General features: G+C 41.4%; 1 protein-coding gene across 5 annotated transcripts in view; it reads right to left on the bottom strand.

Moving 5' to 3' along the window:
* The window catches only part of VPS13D (vacuolar protein sorting 13 homolog D), a 296,629-nt gene that overhangs the window by 92,250 nt on the left and 188,407 nt on the right, over positions 1–15,972 (bottom strand). For all 5 annotated transcript variants that reach the window (XM_032300439.1, XM_032300440.1, XM_032300441.1 and 2 more), the window contains 2 exons: positions 11,841–11,975; positions 10,227–10,394 (listed from right to left, as the gene is read on the bottom strand). In XM_032300439.1, coding sequence (XP_032156330.1) covers positions 10,227–10,394; positions 11,841–11,975 — 303 coding nt within the window. The remainder of the gene's footprint in view (positions 1–10,226; positions 10,395–11,840; positions 11,976–15,972) is intronic.

The following is a 15,972-nucleotide window of genomic DNA, read 5'->3' as shown; positions in this document are numbered from 1 at the left end:
AACACATAGCATTTAGAGGAAGACAGCCATCAGGAAAGTGGTCTGAAGATCACTCTCAGCTTATACCAAAATGGTCCAAAGCTCTGCTGTGCTCCCTGGGCCAAACAGGAGGAAAGGCCTAGGGACTGCATATCCCACATAATTTAGATTTGAAGAAATCTTGGATCAGGAACATCAGGTGGGTCAGTTTACTCAAATGCTTTTGAGTCACACATTTTCTATTTGAATGAAGAAAACTCTCTCAATCCTCTTCTCTCATTTCAACCCTTTTACACTAGATTAGAGATTTCCAGATAGTAAAGATTAATTTGAAAAGCTTAGAAATTACAGTTGGAGGCTTGGCAAGGTGAGCCACGCCTGTAATCTCAGCACTTTGGGAGGCCGAGGCGGGCGGATCACAAGGTCAGGAGTTTGAGACCAGCCTGACCAATATGGTGAAATCCCATCTCTAAAAACACAAAAATTAGCCGGGCGTGGTGGCGGGCACCTGTAATCCTAGCTACTTGGAAGGCTGAGGCAGGAGAATGGCTTGAACCTGGGAGGTGGAGGTTGCAGTGAGCCAGGACTGCGCCATTGCACTCCAGCCTGGGCAACAAGAGTGAAACTCAGTCTCAAAAAAAAATTACAGCTGGAAAATTCCGAGGCCCAACACAGAGGACTGCTTGAGCTTTACTTTTAAATAATAATGTTGTTTCCAATGGCTTGTGGTTTTGCTTCTATAATGTTTTGAGTTTGGTGAAAGATTATACCTGAGAAGTTGCATTGTGTAGAGGAAAAATAGAGGCTGCCTCCCAAATTAATTTTTTTCTAAAACTTCTAGCTCCAATAGTGAGTCATTATTAAACTTAAGGTTCCTAATGACTCTAATTTTTCTCATCTGCAAAATGGGCTTAATCCTTCCCCCCTCTCACCCTGCCTCCCTGCCTCCTTTCCTTCCTATTGGGTACATGTGAAGGTTGCATGAAAGAGCATAGGGAAAGATCCTAGGCCCATATTTGACATAATAAATGACGGCTATACTCTTCACATCACTTTCTGATTTTTTCTTTTTTTTTTAAGACAGAGTCTTGCTCTGTTGCCTAGGTTGGAGTGCAGTAGCACGATCTCGGCTCACTGCAACCTCCACCTCCTGGGTTCAAGCAATTCTCCTGTTTCAGCCTCCTGAGTATCTAGGATTATAGGCATGCACCACCACACCCAGCTAATTTTTGTATTTTTAGTATAGGCAGGGTTTCGCCATGTTGGCCATGCTGGTCTCGAATTCCTAACCTCAGCTGATCTGCCTGCCTTGGCCTCCCAAAATGCTGGGATTCCAGGCATGAGCCACCACACCCAGCCTGCTTTCTGATCTTTAAGTGTGATACTGACCAAGATATTCCCTCATTCTCCTAATAATATAATTTGATTTAGCTTTTCTTCAAGATGGAGATAGAGTTCGAAAGAACGATTATAAGAGAGAAAGAAATTATTTTTTAAAAATAGAACCTTCCAAACAGAGTGAGTGTCTTGAAAATTTTATCTCATCTAAAGTTTGTCACAATTTTTCAAGAAAGGCCAAAGACTGATATGAAGAATACTGAATTACAGAAAAGAAATGCATGACCGCAATGCTGAGGGTCACCAGCCAACCTAAGAAAGCTTGAACATATGATTCCTTTATAAACCATGTTTACTCGGGTAGAAAACCACTACTCTTGGGGGACACAAATATTTTCTGTCTTTTCAACTTAGCAACTGAACATACTTTTCCACCACACAGGCTCCAGTTTGGGAAGATCAAGTGAATTCCTCTCAAATATGACATGTTCAGGCCTAAAAAACAAAAAATCTTAAGAAGCTTGTTCTTAACTGAACTACTATTAGGAAATGAGGAAGTTTCGAACTTTTTCTGTCTTTCTGTTTCAAAAACTGGACATCAATAGTGGCATCATTCGTTCCCTGCTCTGTCACTTCTGGCTACTGAGCTGCCTGATTAGGGTGGGAAAGGAAGGGAAAGCTAAACCCTGTTCACTTGGCTCCTTCATGAGCAAGGCTGCTAAGAGGGGTACATGGGGACTGCCTGTGAATTCTGGTCACTTGCAGTTCTCATGACACCACCCCAGCCCCTACAAATATACTTTTGTCTGATCCCCTCAGATAGTTGAGATTTGCCCAAGTTAGGTTGGGTAATTCAGCATCTAAAATTTGTTGCTAACCAAAAAAAGCTCAGACTAAGGGAATCATTTTAGTACTGAAGATTATTAGAGGAAAATAAAACAAAAATTCTGATGCCAAAAATTTGAGTCATTTCCCTACATACAACTTGAAGGTACCTCCTCTTGGCTGGAAAAGAAATCCCTCGGGTGACTTATTTAGGATCAAAGTCTTTTTGAAACTAGAAAGCCCTACATTCTCTAAGGGAAAGATCACTGTCTGAAGTGAATTTCATTTACCCTGAAGTTTTGTGCCAACTTAAATACACTAAAACCCCAATGCTTATGAGAAGGCATTCACCTATTACTTGCTTAGAGGTACATGGAAAAGCTATTATGGGGATAATCAGCTCAACTATAAAATGGAGCAGTCATACATAATGACAAAAACAGATACAAGCCATCAATTGCCGTTTCGCCCTCAGAATCCATGCAGGGACTCACTCAGTGCATTCTTTTGTGCAAAGATAAAACTTTCACCTTGAATAAACATTGCTCTTAGTTTTGTTTGAGCTTCATAAATGTAGTGACTGCAAAGTAAACAACAAAAAAAGTGCTGTTTCTTAAAGGCAGATGGACCCCTCTCCCTTCAACAAGGTCACAGTATATATCAAGTCGGCTGATGGCAGGGGCTGGCTGAGAGTCTGTGTGCTGGGACAGGAAAGTCAGTTTCCACTGGATTACTGCTAGGCACCAAATCTGGTGTCCCGGGACAAAGGGCTGGTGAAAGGGTTGCTTCAGAGAGAAACAACTTCTCTGCACTGCTGTTCCAAATAGAAACCAAAGAAATAGAACAAAATTTTATTTAAAGTCCTAGCTAGATTTTCTACTGAACTATCTAAACAGTCTGAATTTCTTGTTTTCTCTGTCTCGACTTGTTAGTATTTATCTTCAGATGGTTTTTCTAAAAGTTATCAAAGTTTAGTGTGAGAGCTAGGTAGAGCTTTTTGTTTGGTTTACTCTTTATTTTTTCTGTTGTTTTTGTTTAACATATAGAGACATGTCTAGAATAAATCTTGTAGTTAAGTGATACCTCAAAAGTCTATTAAAAATGAGAATTGAGATGCCAGTACAGAAGAGCTACGTCTCAGCTCTGCAGTAACCTGGCTAATCTTGGAAAGTCACCTGACCTCTCTGGGCCTCGGTTTCTTAATTTACATAACGGGACTAAAAATGCCTATCCAGCTACTGACCAGGTAATTCTGATGATAAAACGATATCACATGAGTAAAACCATGCTTGCAATCCCCAAGATTCTTATTGCCTATAAGGGAGATGGTGACAGCCACAAACAACCGAACACGAGAATGTCGGCGAGCACCAGCACTTCCTGAGGGCCTGCTTCGTGCCAACAATGCTATGATAGTGGCCACTGACCAGCTACACAGTGACGTCAAAGAAGAGGCTTCTGGTGGGAAGTCAGCAGTAATTAATGTTTCATATTCTCTGCAGTGCTTAGAAGAATGCCTTACAAACAAAAAGGAAAAACATCCTGTAGCAAAACAAAATGAAATAAGACCTTCAGAATTAGCTGGACTTGGATTCAAATCCATCTCTAGCTGTGTGACCTTGAAGACTTAACTTCTCTCTTTTTTTTTTTTTTGACACGAGTTTCACTCTTGTTGCCCAGGCTGGAATGCAATGGCGCAATCTTGGCTCACCACAACCTCCGCCTCCCGGGTTCAAGCTATTCTCCTGCCTCAGCTTCCCGAGTAGCTGGGAATACAGGCATGCGTCATCACGCCTGGATAATTTTTGTATTTTTTAGTAGAGACGGGGTTTCTCCATGTTGGTCAGGATGGTCTCAAACTCCCAACCTCAGGTAATCCGCCTGCCTCAGCCTCCCAAAGGGCTGAGATTACAGGGGTGAGTCACTGCGCCTGGCCCAAGACTTAATGTATATAAAGAGTCTCTCATCAAGCCTAACAAACAGAAGGTGCTCAATAAATGTTTGTGAATTAGTATGTATTCCACAATGAAGTACAATGTTTCGACCCTGTTCCTACACCTTTTCCTACTAATGCTGTTTATGCCAAGAAATCATCTAAAAAATTAGATCTTTATCAAATTCATAAAAAACAAAACTGATGTAAGACAGCGAAACAATGGCTAAAACAACATAAAATAAAACACATTAACTAATAACTGACAGAAAATTCACGTCTTCTTGACACAAATTTGATCTGCAGAATTTGAGCTGGGAAATTTAGGCCTGGTAGAAATAAACACCACAAAGCAAAAGAGAAAAAAAGAAAACTACGATACAACTACAAAAGTTATCAGTAAAATTAACATGTAGCAAACAATGAACAATGAATTCTAATTTCCATGAACAGAAAATGACCATTATGAAAATAATTTCAGTTAATAACATGACAAATTATGAAAATATCTGTAGTGCTAAGCACAGAATCAAAACAAATGTGAGACCACAAAGGTACTCAGAATCAAAAGCATCCTATATTGACTTGATAAAGATATAATGCAGGAGATGAGGCAGGGTGCAGTGGCTCATATGTGTAATCTCAGCACTTCTGCAGACAAAGGAGGGCAGATTACCTGAGGTCAGGAGTTCAAGACCAGCCTGGCCAACACGGTGAAACCCAATCTCTACTAAAAATACAAATTAGTCGGGCATGGTGGCACATGCTTGCAATCTCAGCTACTCTGGAGGCTGAAGTGGGAGGATCGCTTGAACCCAGGAGGCAGATTACAGTGAGCCAAGACTGCACCACTGTGCTCCAGCCTGGCCGACAGAGTGAGACTCCGTCTCAAAAAAAGGGGATGGAAAGTAGAACAGAATGAGCAGAGGGTCCATTAGTGATGACCAAAAGTTTCCCTCCTTTGCTGGAAGAAATTAAGTATGCTGTTGGCTTTCTTCCCTTAGGAAGACCAGATGACAGCTGTGCAGAGCAAACACAGTTTCTACAGGGGCAGAAAAGACAGTGGAATCATTTGCTCTATTGTTAACATCTGAGATTTTATTAAAAAGTACTTTTATTTGTTTTAGGATAGCTATGTATGTGAAAATATCACACAAGAATGAACATACAAATGAAGCCAGAGTCTATTACAGTGGAAATTTAATCAACAGAGGGCCTTCCCAGTTCTCTGCCTTTGAAAGATGTTAGAGGGTCTTGCAGATATTTACATGACTTAGAACTAGAAAAAAGTACACTTTTTGCCACTCATGCTTCAGAAAGAAACCTTCTCCTCTGACATGGGTTTGGAATATGAAATGCTGTCATTTTCTTAAATAAATCACATGCATAGAAGTACTTCCAGAAGCGGTTGCCTTGCCATGGCCTCAGGAATGGGATCAGATCCTTGAAGTTCCACTAAGGGTTAGAGTCATCTTGCCAAGACCCAGGCAGGGGAGTCATGGGTTAGATGCTCACAGTTCCACGGCTAAGCCGTCAATCTTAGATTTGAATCCATATGCTGATTTCTAGGGTTGGGAGATGAGAAGGAAAGGCAAAGAGAAATCACTGAGATAAAAGGGCATAGGTTATTTCCTACTTATATTTCCTTGAGGCCAATAGTAAATAAACAACAAAGATGAAATGAGATGTTCCTTTTGCAGGAATGCTCTGGGGAGAAAAGAAAGAAATGAGAAATTCCACAAGTGGATACACTATAGACTTGAAATTTAAAATTTGTGCATCTATCCACAGATGACTAAAACCTACAGGTCTATTATCTTCTTATGTGATTGAATCAATTCCCTTTTAACTCCTCACGGGGTTTTCACATACTTCATCTCTTTTGCTCCTCAGGCCAGTGTGACAGGGGAGTTATCATCATCTTTTCATAAATGTTAAAAACATATCTTGCAAAACTAACAGAGGAAAAGATTATTTAAAGGTAGAAATGCAATTGGCCAGGCGCGGTGGCTCATGCCTATAATCCTAGCACTTTGGGAGGCAGATCATGAGGTCAGGAGATAGAGACCATCCTGGCCAACATGGTGAAACCTCATCTCTACAAAAATACAACAATTAGCTGGGCATGGTGGCGTATGCCTGTAATTCCATCTACTCAGGAGGCTGAGGCAGGAGAATCGCTTGACCCCAGGAGTAGGAGGTTGCGGCAAGCTGAGATCGCGCCACTGCACTGCAGCCTGGTGACAGGCTGACTCCGTCTAAAACACACACACACACACACGCACACGCACACACACATGCTACACGCACATGCACATACAATGCGATTAAAGTGCTACTATCCTACCAGCCTCAAGCTCCCTCAATGTACAAGCCTATGTCTATAATAATGGCTTACGATCTTTGGAGGCATGACTCTTTCCCGGAGGATACAAAAGAAACGTTGGACCCTCACCCCAGAAAAACACACATTTGTACAACATTTACAATTAATTTAAGAGATTTACAAACTTCTCCACTACACTCAAAGCCCGCTGAACCAGGCTAAAGCCCTCTGGTCTTTGCAATGAAGTGCAGTGCATTGGCAGGGGCTCAGTGAGGTGCAGTTCTGTCCCCTCTGACCCTTTTTTAATCACTGGAACTCAGGCACTCTTTAAAGGAATAATTGCCACAGGCCAAGAGCTGATTGTTGTGGTCATTTGTACTTCTCGAACTCCTCTGGTATACACAGAGAAACAAACAAAACATTCCCCTAAAACAACTTTAAAGGTTGATTCCAACCCACAAAACTAAAAGAAAATGCTTATCTTTAGTCCAACCACATATGTGCAGAATCAGAGATGACCTGAACGGGTATTCAATTGATAGACCCATTTAAATCTACCATTTCCTATGAGACGTGGTAATTTTATGTTTATCTGCTTTCACATCTTACAGATACAACTAGTTTTTATATCTCTATAAACACACCTAAGATTGCCGGTGTCAAACTACAGTCATGTGCCGAATACCATTTTGGTCAACCATGGGCGGCATATCTGATGATCCATCCATAAGATTATAATAGCATACTTTTACTGTAGACCTTTTATAGGTTTAGGTATGTTTAACATACTGTACACATTTGTAGCCTAGGAGCAATAGGCTATCCAGACAGCCTAGGTGTGGAATAGGCTGTATTCCATCTGGGTTTGTGTAAGTACACTCTATGATGTTCACGCAACAATGAAATCACCTAGTGAAATGATTCTCAAAATGTATCCCTGATGTTAAGCAATGTGATATAGTACGGTGTTTGTTCCTCAAATCTCATGTTAAATTACAATCCCCAATGTTGGAGCCAGGACCTGGTGGGAGGTATCTGGATTATAAGAGCAGATTTCCTATCAATGGATTAGTACCATCCCCTTGGTGTTCATGATAGTCAGAGTTCTTGTGAGATCTGGCTGTTTCTCCTTCTCTCTCTTGCTCCCACTCCCGCCACGTGAGACACCAGCTCCTGCTTCACCTTCCGCCATGACTGGAAGCTTCCTGAGACCTCACCAGAAGCAGATGCTGGTGTCATGCTTCCTTTACAGCCTGTAGAACCATGAGTCAATTAAACCTCTTTTCTTATAAATTACCCAGTCTCAGGTATTTCTTTACAGCAATGCAAGAATGGACTAATAGACAATGTATGCCTGTAAATTACACAGCCAACCCCTCAGGTGCAGCTTGTGGCTCCAATACTAGTACCTTATTAAAGGAAAGGCAAATATATAAAGAAACCCAACCATATGGAAAGGGAGGTTCCCATTCAAGAAGACTCATTCCCTGGAAAGCAATATCCTTATATAAATCCTTTAACATATAAAGCATGATATCCAATAAAATGTATTGCCACTGCCCCCAGGCCTTCATATAGATCCAGGGTAAGGATGAGGGTAGGGGGAACACTGCCCTTTCTTTCTGCCTAAGTTATAATCTCATGCTGACCCTCAAGCTTCAAAAACCATTTTTCAGGGGAAACAGAAAAACCAGGAAACAAATGAGACTTCCACAAACAAGGAGAAAAAAGAAAGGGCCAATCCTTTCACTAGGATGTTGCCAGGAGAAACTCCTAAGAGGTCTCTCCTGTTGAGATGTCACAGGGACGTGAACAGCTTCTTCATTCTTAACACAGTGAACCATGGAGGTTCCTACTGGCCCCAATGGGGTTTGACTCTCCTACTCTCAGTGCCCCAGACCCTCCTTCTCTGTAGCTCATAATAGATTGGTTTTCATTTCAAGAGCACTAATGGCTTCCTGGTGGCTCAAGTCTTGATGCAAATATTACAGGCAAGTTAATGACCTATGTATCTTCTTCACTCTGTATTTTTCAAAATTTTTGTAACGTCTCACCTTGTTTTGTTCTCACAATAAACCTGTAAAGTAGGTGCATTTCTGTTCCACAGTGATGAGGTCCTATCGTTAAACCATAAGCATCCTCATTTCTTAAATTATGGTAAAGTCCAGGGTACAAAAACAAAGAAAGAAATTATAAAACCAGGAAGACTTTGTTATGTCACTTAGAATTCAATAAACTTAACAAAATTTAATAAAATGCTTAAGCAAGAAGAGTGAGGAATCTGTGCTACCACCATGAGGGTTTATGACGCGTGAGGGGTAAGTGGCCACTGAGTCGAGAAAGGACTCAAGGCAGAAGAGTATATGCTAGATCAGACTTTGAACCTGAGTCTCACTGCTTTCAAACCATGAGTTGGAAAGTTTCTCTAAAAGACTGTTGCTGGCCGGGCATGGTGGCTCACGCCTGTAATACTGGCACTTTGAGAAGCCAAGGCCAGTGGATCACTTGAGGTCAGGGGTTCGAAACCAGCCTGGCGAAATGGTGAAAACCCTGTCTCTACTAAAAAATACAAAAAGTAACTGGGTGTGGTGGTGGGCACCTGTTATTCCAGCAACTTGGGAGGCTGAGGCAGGAGAATTGCTTGAATCCAGGAGGCAGAGGTTGCAGTGAGCTGAGATCAAGCCATTGCACTCCAGCCTGGGTGAAAGACCGAGACTCTGTCTCCGAAAAAAAAAAAAGAAAAAGAAAAAGAAAGAACAAACAAACGAACTGCTGCTTATTTTGAACGATAAGGAAAAAGGTCCACTTTGGTCTGGTTTGATAATCCTACAGAATTGATCTGACCAATCTATCATCCCTAGAAAATCGTTTGGGAAAAAAAGGATAAATTCTCAGCTCTCACACATTATTAACAAGAATACCATACCACATAGAAATGCTGTTCAACTCTACTCACTTACCTGCTCTTCAAGGCAAATGTCTATGCAGTGCCACAAAGACGTCTTTGGTAAAGCTACCTTCACATTTTATCAGCCCGTGGCACAAGTACACCTACGATCTCACTAAAATAAATGCTGTCTCTACAGTAAATAGGCAGATAGCACAGGTGTTTTCTCAAAATGAGCTCATCCATGAAAAAGTCAGTCTCTGTGAGAAATGTGTGTTGAGATGAAAGGAAGAACAAAACAGCAGAGCCCTTTGGAGGCCTGCATGTCAGATAGCAACCACCCTTCAACTCCCTTCACCTTCTCCATCTTCACACATAATCCGCTCCTGTCAGAAAATACAGAGTGAACTAAGAAATGTCCACGAATTAAGATGCCAGTGAACAAACAAGTCAACTAGCTGCAAGATACTGGAGGATGACATCACTGTCTGTCTGCTGCTAGACTCAGATGGCTAAAAAGGTTGTGTCATTATAGAAGGCTGTACTTCAGTTTGGACTTTCCCTGTACACTGTGGGTAATAACTGGAAGATTTTGGGCAAGAGAATGGCGTGAGTTCATTCTGGTGGCACAGTGAAAGAGGTAGGGGGTCACCGTGAAAGGTCCAGGGTGTCAGGGACTATTGCAGTGACCCAGGTAAGAGATATGCAATGCCTGGACTAAGGCAGTGGCAATGGAGAGGAAGGAAGAGATATTTTAGAGGTGGACTCAGTGCACCTGGTGGCAGGTGATCGGAGGTGAGGAAAAGGCAAGGCGTCTGGGCAGTGAAGCAAAGACCATGAATATAACTTCTCACAGCCTATTAACTATGAAAGAAATGGTAGTACTGTGGAGGACTCATGAGGTTAATTATAATGGAATTTCACCTCTATTTCCTTACCTTGGCTGCAGAGTTTGATACTCCGTGTGTAACATTTCTGATGAGGCCCCCAACATTTCCATACTTTATCAGTCCCGTAACTCCTTCAGAAACATCATTCAAAAGCCCCATAGGATTGCCAAGAAAATCCACTGATCCCAGGATTCGAGCTGCCTGGCTGAGGAGTTCCTGGCAAATGCAATAGGAAGAGAAAAGTCCAATCAACATTTACTTATATTTGCAGATACCAGTGTCCCAAGTGAAAAGGTTAAGAAGTCTGTTTCGTCCTCCATTCCCATTACTACCAGGAATTAGCTTTTAATCGTCATCAACTGCAAAATCATCTCTGTCCTTTCATGAGCACCACCCAAGCTTCTCCCAATGTACATATCCCTGAGAGTGATTTCAATACTCTCAGAAATACCCTTCAAAGCCAGTTAGAAGAATAAAAACAGCTATGAAACAGGAGGCATTCCTATGAGTATTTGCTACTATATAAATCACACTCTTCTTTTAATTATGCCTACAAATAGAGAAGTAATCACCAGCAGACAGAATTATAAAAGAAAAGTGAGGAAGAGAGGTAGATTTGCAGCTCCTCTCATAAGCTGTGGTGTGGGTGCGGGGCCTGAAGAAGGCAAGGACAGACTTATCAAGCAAACCTCCACTGTTTCTGTCTTTCTTTGAAGCAGGGTCTCAGTCACACAGGCTGGGGTGAGGCAGCACCAACATGGCTCACTGCAGCCTTGACCTCCTGGGCTCAAGCGGTCTTCCTAACTCAGCCTCCCAAGTAGCTGGGACTACAAGGTGAGTGCCTCTCCAACCGGCTAATCTTTTTTTCTATATTTTGTAGAGACGGGGTCTCAATATATTGCCTGGGCTGGTCTTAAACTCCTGAGCTCAAGTCATCCTCCTGCCTTGGCCTCCCACAAATTACTGGTATTACAGGTGTGAGCCACCATGCCCAGCCCCCTCCACTCTTTCTATACTTCCATTTGACTGATCCAGATTCCAGTGATATCTGCTGTATCACTTTTCTTAGTTAAGTAGAAATATCACCAATTAGGAAAGTCAAAAAAGGAAAGGAGGAATGGAGAAAAGGAAGTGAGAATAGAATATATTTTAACTTTGAAAGCTACTAAATTTGATATTATCTTGATCTGTCTCTTCATTGAAGAATATGCCTTGGCTTTACTTTTTGATCTTTGCAGTCTGCACAATAAATATGAAATGGAAAATGTCCAATTTGATTAAAAAAATTTCAAGTTCAACCCAAGGGCAGGATCCCATAGACTCTAAGAACATGGGTGTAGTTGCCGAAAGAAGGCCCATGCCTGGTAAATAAAAACATTATTTTGTTATTATTAAAGCATCAATTCAACCATTAAGAGTCGTGGCTACTCCAGCAGAAGCCCCTCAGACTAGCTCTGAAGGATGAAACTAACAGCTCATAGGTCAAATGTACTGTCTTAGGATTTCACGGGCTTCTTGGGATATGACCCGACCTGTAACACAACCCAGTTGAAATGTTTATCTGGGTTCTCAAAAGTAATGTCTTAGTAACCAAAATTCCCAAACAACTAAAACAAACATTGTGCTTATGCTCCAGCCAATAAGAACTTCTCCAAGCCTCACCTCCTGGAAATGTTTGAGGATATCATTGATGATGAACTCCTTGGTCTCATAGGGATGTACCCGAGTGAATGGATCTAGATTAATCACAGCATCTTCAAACCGTATCAAAGGAAATCCCAAGGTACTTTTTAGGGCCTAATTAAGGAAGAAAGGAAATGACATACTTAAGTCATATGATGGCCTTCTGGGATACTATAATTCTAGATTCCATTAAAGCTACAATTCATGTTAACTTTCCAACGAGGGTCAGGTTTTGATGTTTATAAATAAGGATTTTCCCTGTAACTATAAAATACTAGGGAAAAATACATATATAGACAGACATATATCACCCAAGTCACATACATCACACAGAGATAAACACTATTAGTTTGTGTCATAATTCCTTTCGGTCTGTTTTGTATCCGTTTGATATGTTTTACTTTTTGACTGATGTATACCACACATACAGAAAAGTATACTAATCAAATGTATAGTTCAAAACCCAAATGATTATTCCCAAAGTGAACAGAATAATGTAACAACCACAAGATCAGAAAGCAGACTGTTATCCCCATCTTGGAAGCAGCCTGCTCACCATGAGCACACTCCCACTCCCTCCTCCTGCCTTCTTTCCCATAGACAACCACAGTGATAGTATCTATCACCACAGGTGAGCTCTCCTGCTTTAAACTGCACATAAATGAAATCATCAGTATGCACTCTGTTGTAGGAGGCTTCTCATAGACAACATTACATATGTGAGTTTCCTAGATTGTTGCATACAGCTGTAGTTTGTTAACTTCCATTGCCATATAATACTCCATTGCGCTAATAAAACAATGTATTTAACCACCACTATTGATGAAAAGTTGGATTGTTTCAGACTTTTTGCTATTATGAATAATGCTGCTATAAACAACATTAGACTCCATAACAGTGTCTGGCTCTGTTGCCACCTCACCCTCCTTAGTAGCTGGGTCTACAGGTGCAAACCCCCATGCCCTGCTAATATTTGCATTTTTGTAGAGAAGGTTTTTCACCGTGTTGCCCAGGCTGGTCTCGAACACCTGGGATCAAGCAATCCGCCTACCTTGGCATCCCAAAGTGCTGTGATTACAGGTGTAAGCCACGGCTCCCTGCCCAGATATGTCTTTTGGGGCACATTTATGCATTTTTCTTGGACATATACCTGGGAGTGGAATTGGGTCATAAAGAATGTACATATACAGCCTTAATATATTCTGCCAAACAGTTTTCCAAAGTGGTCAAACTAGTTTATGCACCATTCAGCAGTCTACAAAATCCCTTGTTATTCTATTCCCTCATCAGCACTTGGTATAGATCGCTTTTTAAAAAAACAGATAGTCTGGCCAGGAGTGGTGGCTCATGCCTGTAATCCCAGCACTCTGGGAGGCTGATGTGGGAGGATCACTTGAGGCCAGCAGTTTAGGACCACACAGGGTGACGAAGTAAGACCTTGTCTCTACAAAAAGTTTAAAAATTAACTGGGCATGCTGGCGTGCACGTCTAGTCTCAGATACTCAGGAGGCTGGGAAAGGAGGATCACTTGGACTTTGAAGGTCAAGGCCACAATAAGCTGAGATTGTGCCACTGTACTTGGCCTGTGTAAGACCCTGTCTCACTCTTAAAAAAAAAAAAAAAAAAAAGTCTCAAAAACAGTCTCTGTTGCCTAGGCTGTAGGGCAGTGGCAGGATCTTGGCTCAGGGTAGCCTGGACCTCCTGGGCTCAAGTGATCCTCCTGCCTCAGCCTCCCCCTACAGGCGCATACCACCACGCCCAGCTAATTTTTCTTTTTTTTTGTAGAGACAGGGTCTCGCCCTGTTGCTCAACACTGGGCCTCGAGTGATCCACTCATCTCAGCCTCCCAAAGTGCTGGGATTACCATGGCTGACCCTTAAAACAAACAAAGGACAACAAAGAAAACCCAGATTTTTAATGTGCATATGCCATTTGGATACCTTTTTGTAAAGTGCTTATTGAAGTCTTTTGCTCACTTTTATAGTGAGCTCCTGTTTTTTATTTCTTCCTGCTTTCTAAGAGTTCTTACATATTCTGTATACCAAGTACTCTGTTGAACAGATGTGTTGCAAATATCTTCTTCCATTCTGTTTCTTGTCTTATTATTCTTTAAATGATATCTTTTAATGATCAGACAGTCTTAATTTTAAGGAAGTCCACATTGTCAATCTTTTCCTTTATGGTAAGAGCGTTCTGTGTCCTGGTTAAGAAATTATTAACTACATCAAGGTCATAAAGATATTCCCAAGTTTACTTACGGAGGTTTTATTGTTTTACTCTTCACACTTAAATCTATACTCCACCTAGAATTTATTTTTATGTATGGTGTGAGGGAGTGACCAAGATTCATGTTTTTCCTGACAAATATTGAACTAAGTAATATTTATTGAAAAGAGCATCCTTGGCTGGGCGCGCCTGTAATCCAAGCACTTTGGAGGCCAAGGCGGGCAGATCACCTGAGGTTGGGAGTTCAAGACCAGCCTGACCAACATGGTGAAACCCCGTCTTAATAAATAAATAAATAAGAAAAGAACATCCTTTCCACTACTACAGTATGGTTTAAACATTGTCATAAGTCATGTGATGATATTACACATCCATTTCTGGATTCTCTCTTCTGTTTCACTCTGCTCTGCTTTCTACCAATGCCACACTGTCTTAATTACCGTAGTCTTGTAATAATTTCTGAAGTCGAATAGTGTAAGCTGTCCCCAACTCTGTACTTTTTCTCCAGGATTACCTTAACTGCTCTTTGTACTTTTCAACTGCAGAGAAATTTTAGAATCAGCTTGTCAGTTTGCCACCAAAAAAACTGCTGGAATTTTCATCAGGACTGTACTGAATCTACAGATCAATTTGAGGAGCAACGACAACTTTACTGAATCTTCCAACATACTGAAATGGTACGTTTCTTCATCTATGAGGGTCTTTTTCACAATAATATTCAACTGTTTTCGTGTAGAGGTCTTATACACCTTTTGTTGGATTTATTCCTAGATACCTGAGTAAAATGGCCACACATTCTTTGCATCTTCCGTAAAGCAGTGAAGTCTATGTCCCCCCACTTGAATCTTCACTAGCCTTGTGATTTGCTTCAGCCAACAGGAGGTGGGAGATATAATAACGTGTGACCTTTGAGCCTAGGCCTCAAGAGAGCTTGGAGCTTCTGTGCTGCTTGTTTTGATGCTTCCAGCATGTGAAGAAGCTGGGACTAGCTTCCTTGAAGATGGGAGACCCTGTGGAAAGGGGTTCTGCTGACAGCCAGCACCAACCCACTGGACATGGGACTTGAGGTCATCTCATGCCATTCAGTCTTGGTTAACTGCCAGGTGATTACAGCCATATAAATAACCACTGGTGGGACCAGCAGAAGAACCACCCAGCTAGATCTAGCCCAAATTACTGACCCACAGAATTGTAAACAAGTAAAATGGTGGTTGTTTTAAACCACTACATTTTGGAGTCATTTGTTACACAGTAATAGATAATAATACAGTATTTAATGTTTTCTTTCTCTCCCTCCCTCCTCTTCCCTCTCATCTCTCTCCCCTTTCCCTCCTCTCTTTCTTCTCCCTCCCCTCTTCCTTCTTCCCTTCCCTCCTTTGCCCCTTCCTCCCCCTTTTCCTCCCCGTTCCCCCCTCCCCCCCCCTTCCTCCCTTCCTTCCTTCTGTTTTTGTAGAGACAGGGTCTCCCTATGTTGCCCAGGCTGGTCCTGAACTCTTGGGGCTCAAGTGATCCTCCCACCAAGGCCTCCCAAAGTGCTAGGATTACAGGTGTGAGTTACCACACCCAGCCCTGTTTTCTTAATATCCTCCAATTTGTTCTTTTTTCTGTAATTATTGCTGACATATAGAAATACAACTGTTACTAAATACAACCTTACTAAATTTACTTATTCTAATAACTTATCTGTAAATACTTTTAGATTTTCTAGTAAATGATCATGTCTCTACAAATAACAAAGTTATTACTTTCCTTTCCAGCTCCTATACCTTTTATTTCTTTGTCAAAAAGATCATCCTTGACTTATTTCACTGGCTGAACTCTTGTATAATTGTGAAAGAAGTGGTGATAATGGATATCTTTCCTTTATCTCAAGAAAAAGCTTTTA

Source organism: Sapajus apella, unplaced genomic scaffold (assembly GCF_009761245.1).
Source record: "Sapajus apella isolate SASKATOON/1434 unplaced genomic scaffold, GSC_monkey_1.0 scaffold43, whole genome shotgun sequence".
In the NCBI taxonomy this organism is placed as follows: Eukaryota; Metazoa; Chordata; class Mammalia; order Primates; family Cebidae; genus Sapajus; species Sapajus apella.
Note: the sequence above shows the minus strand (reverse complement) of the source record. Positions and strands in the feature narration are given on the sequence as shown.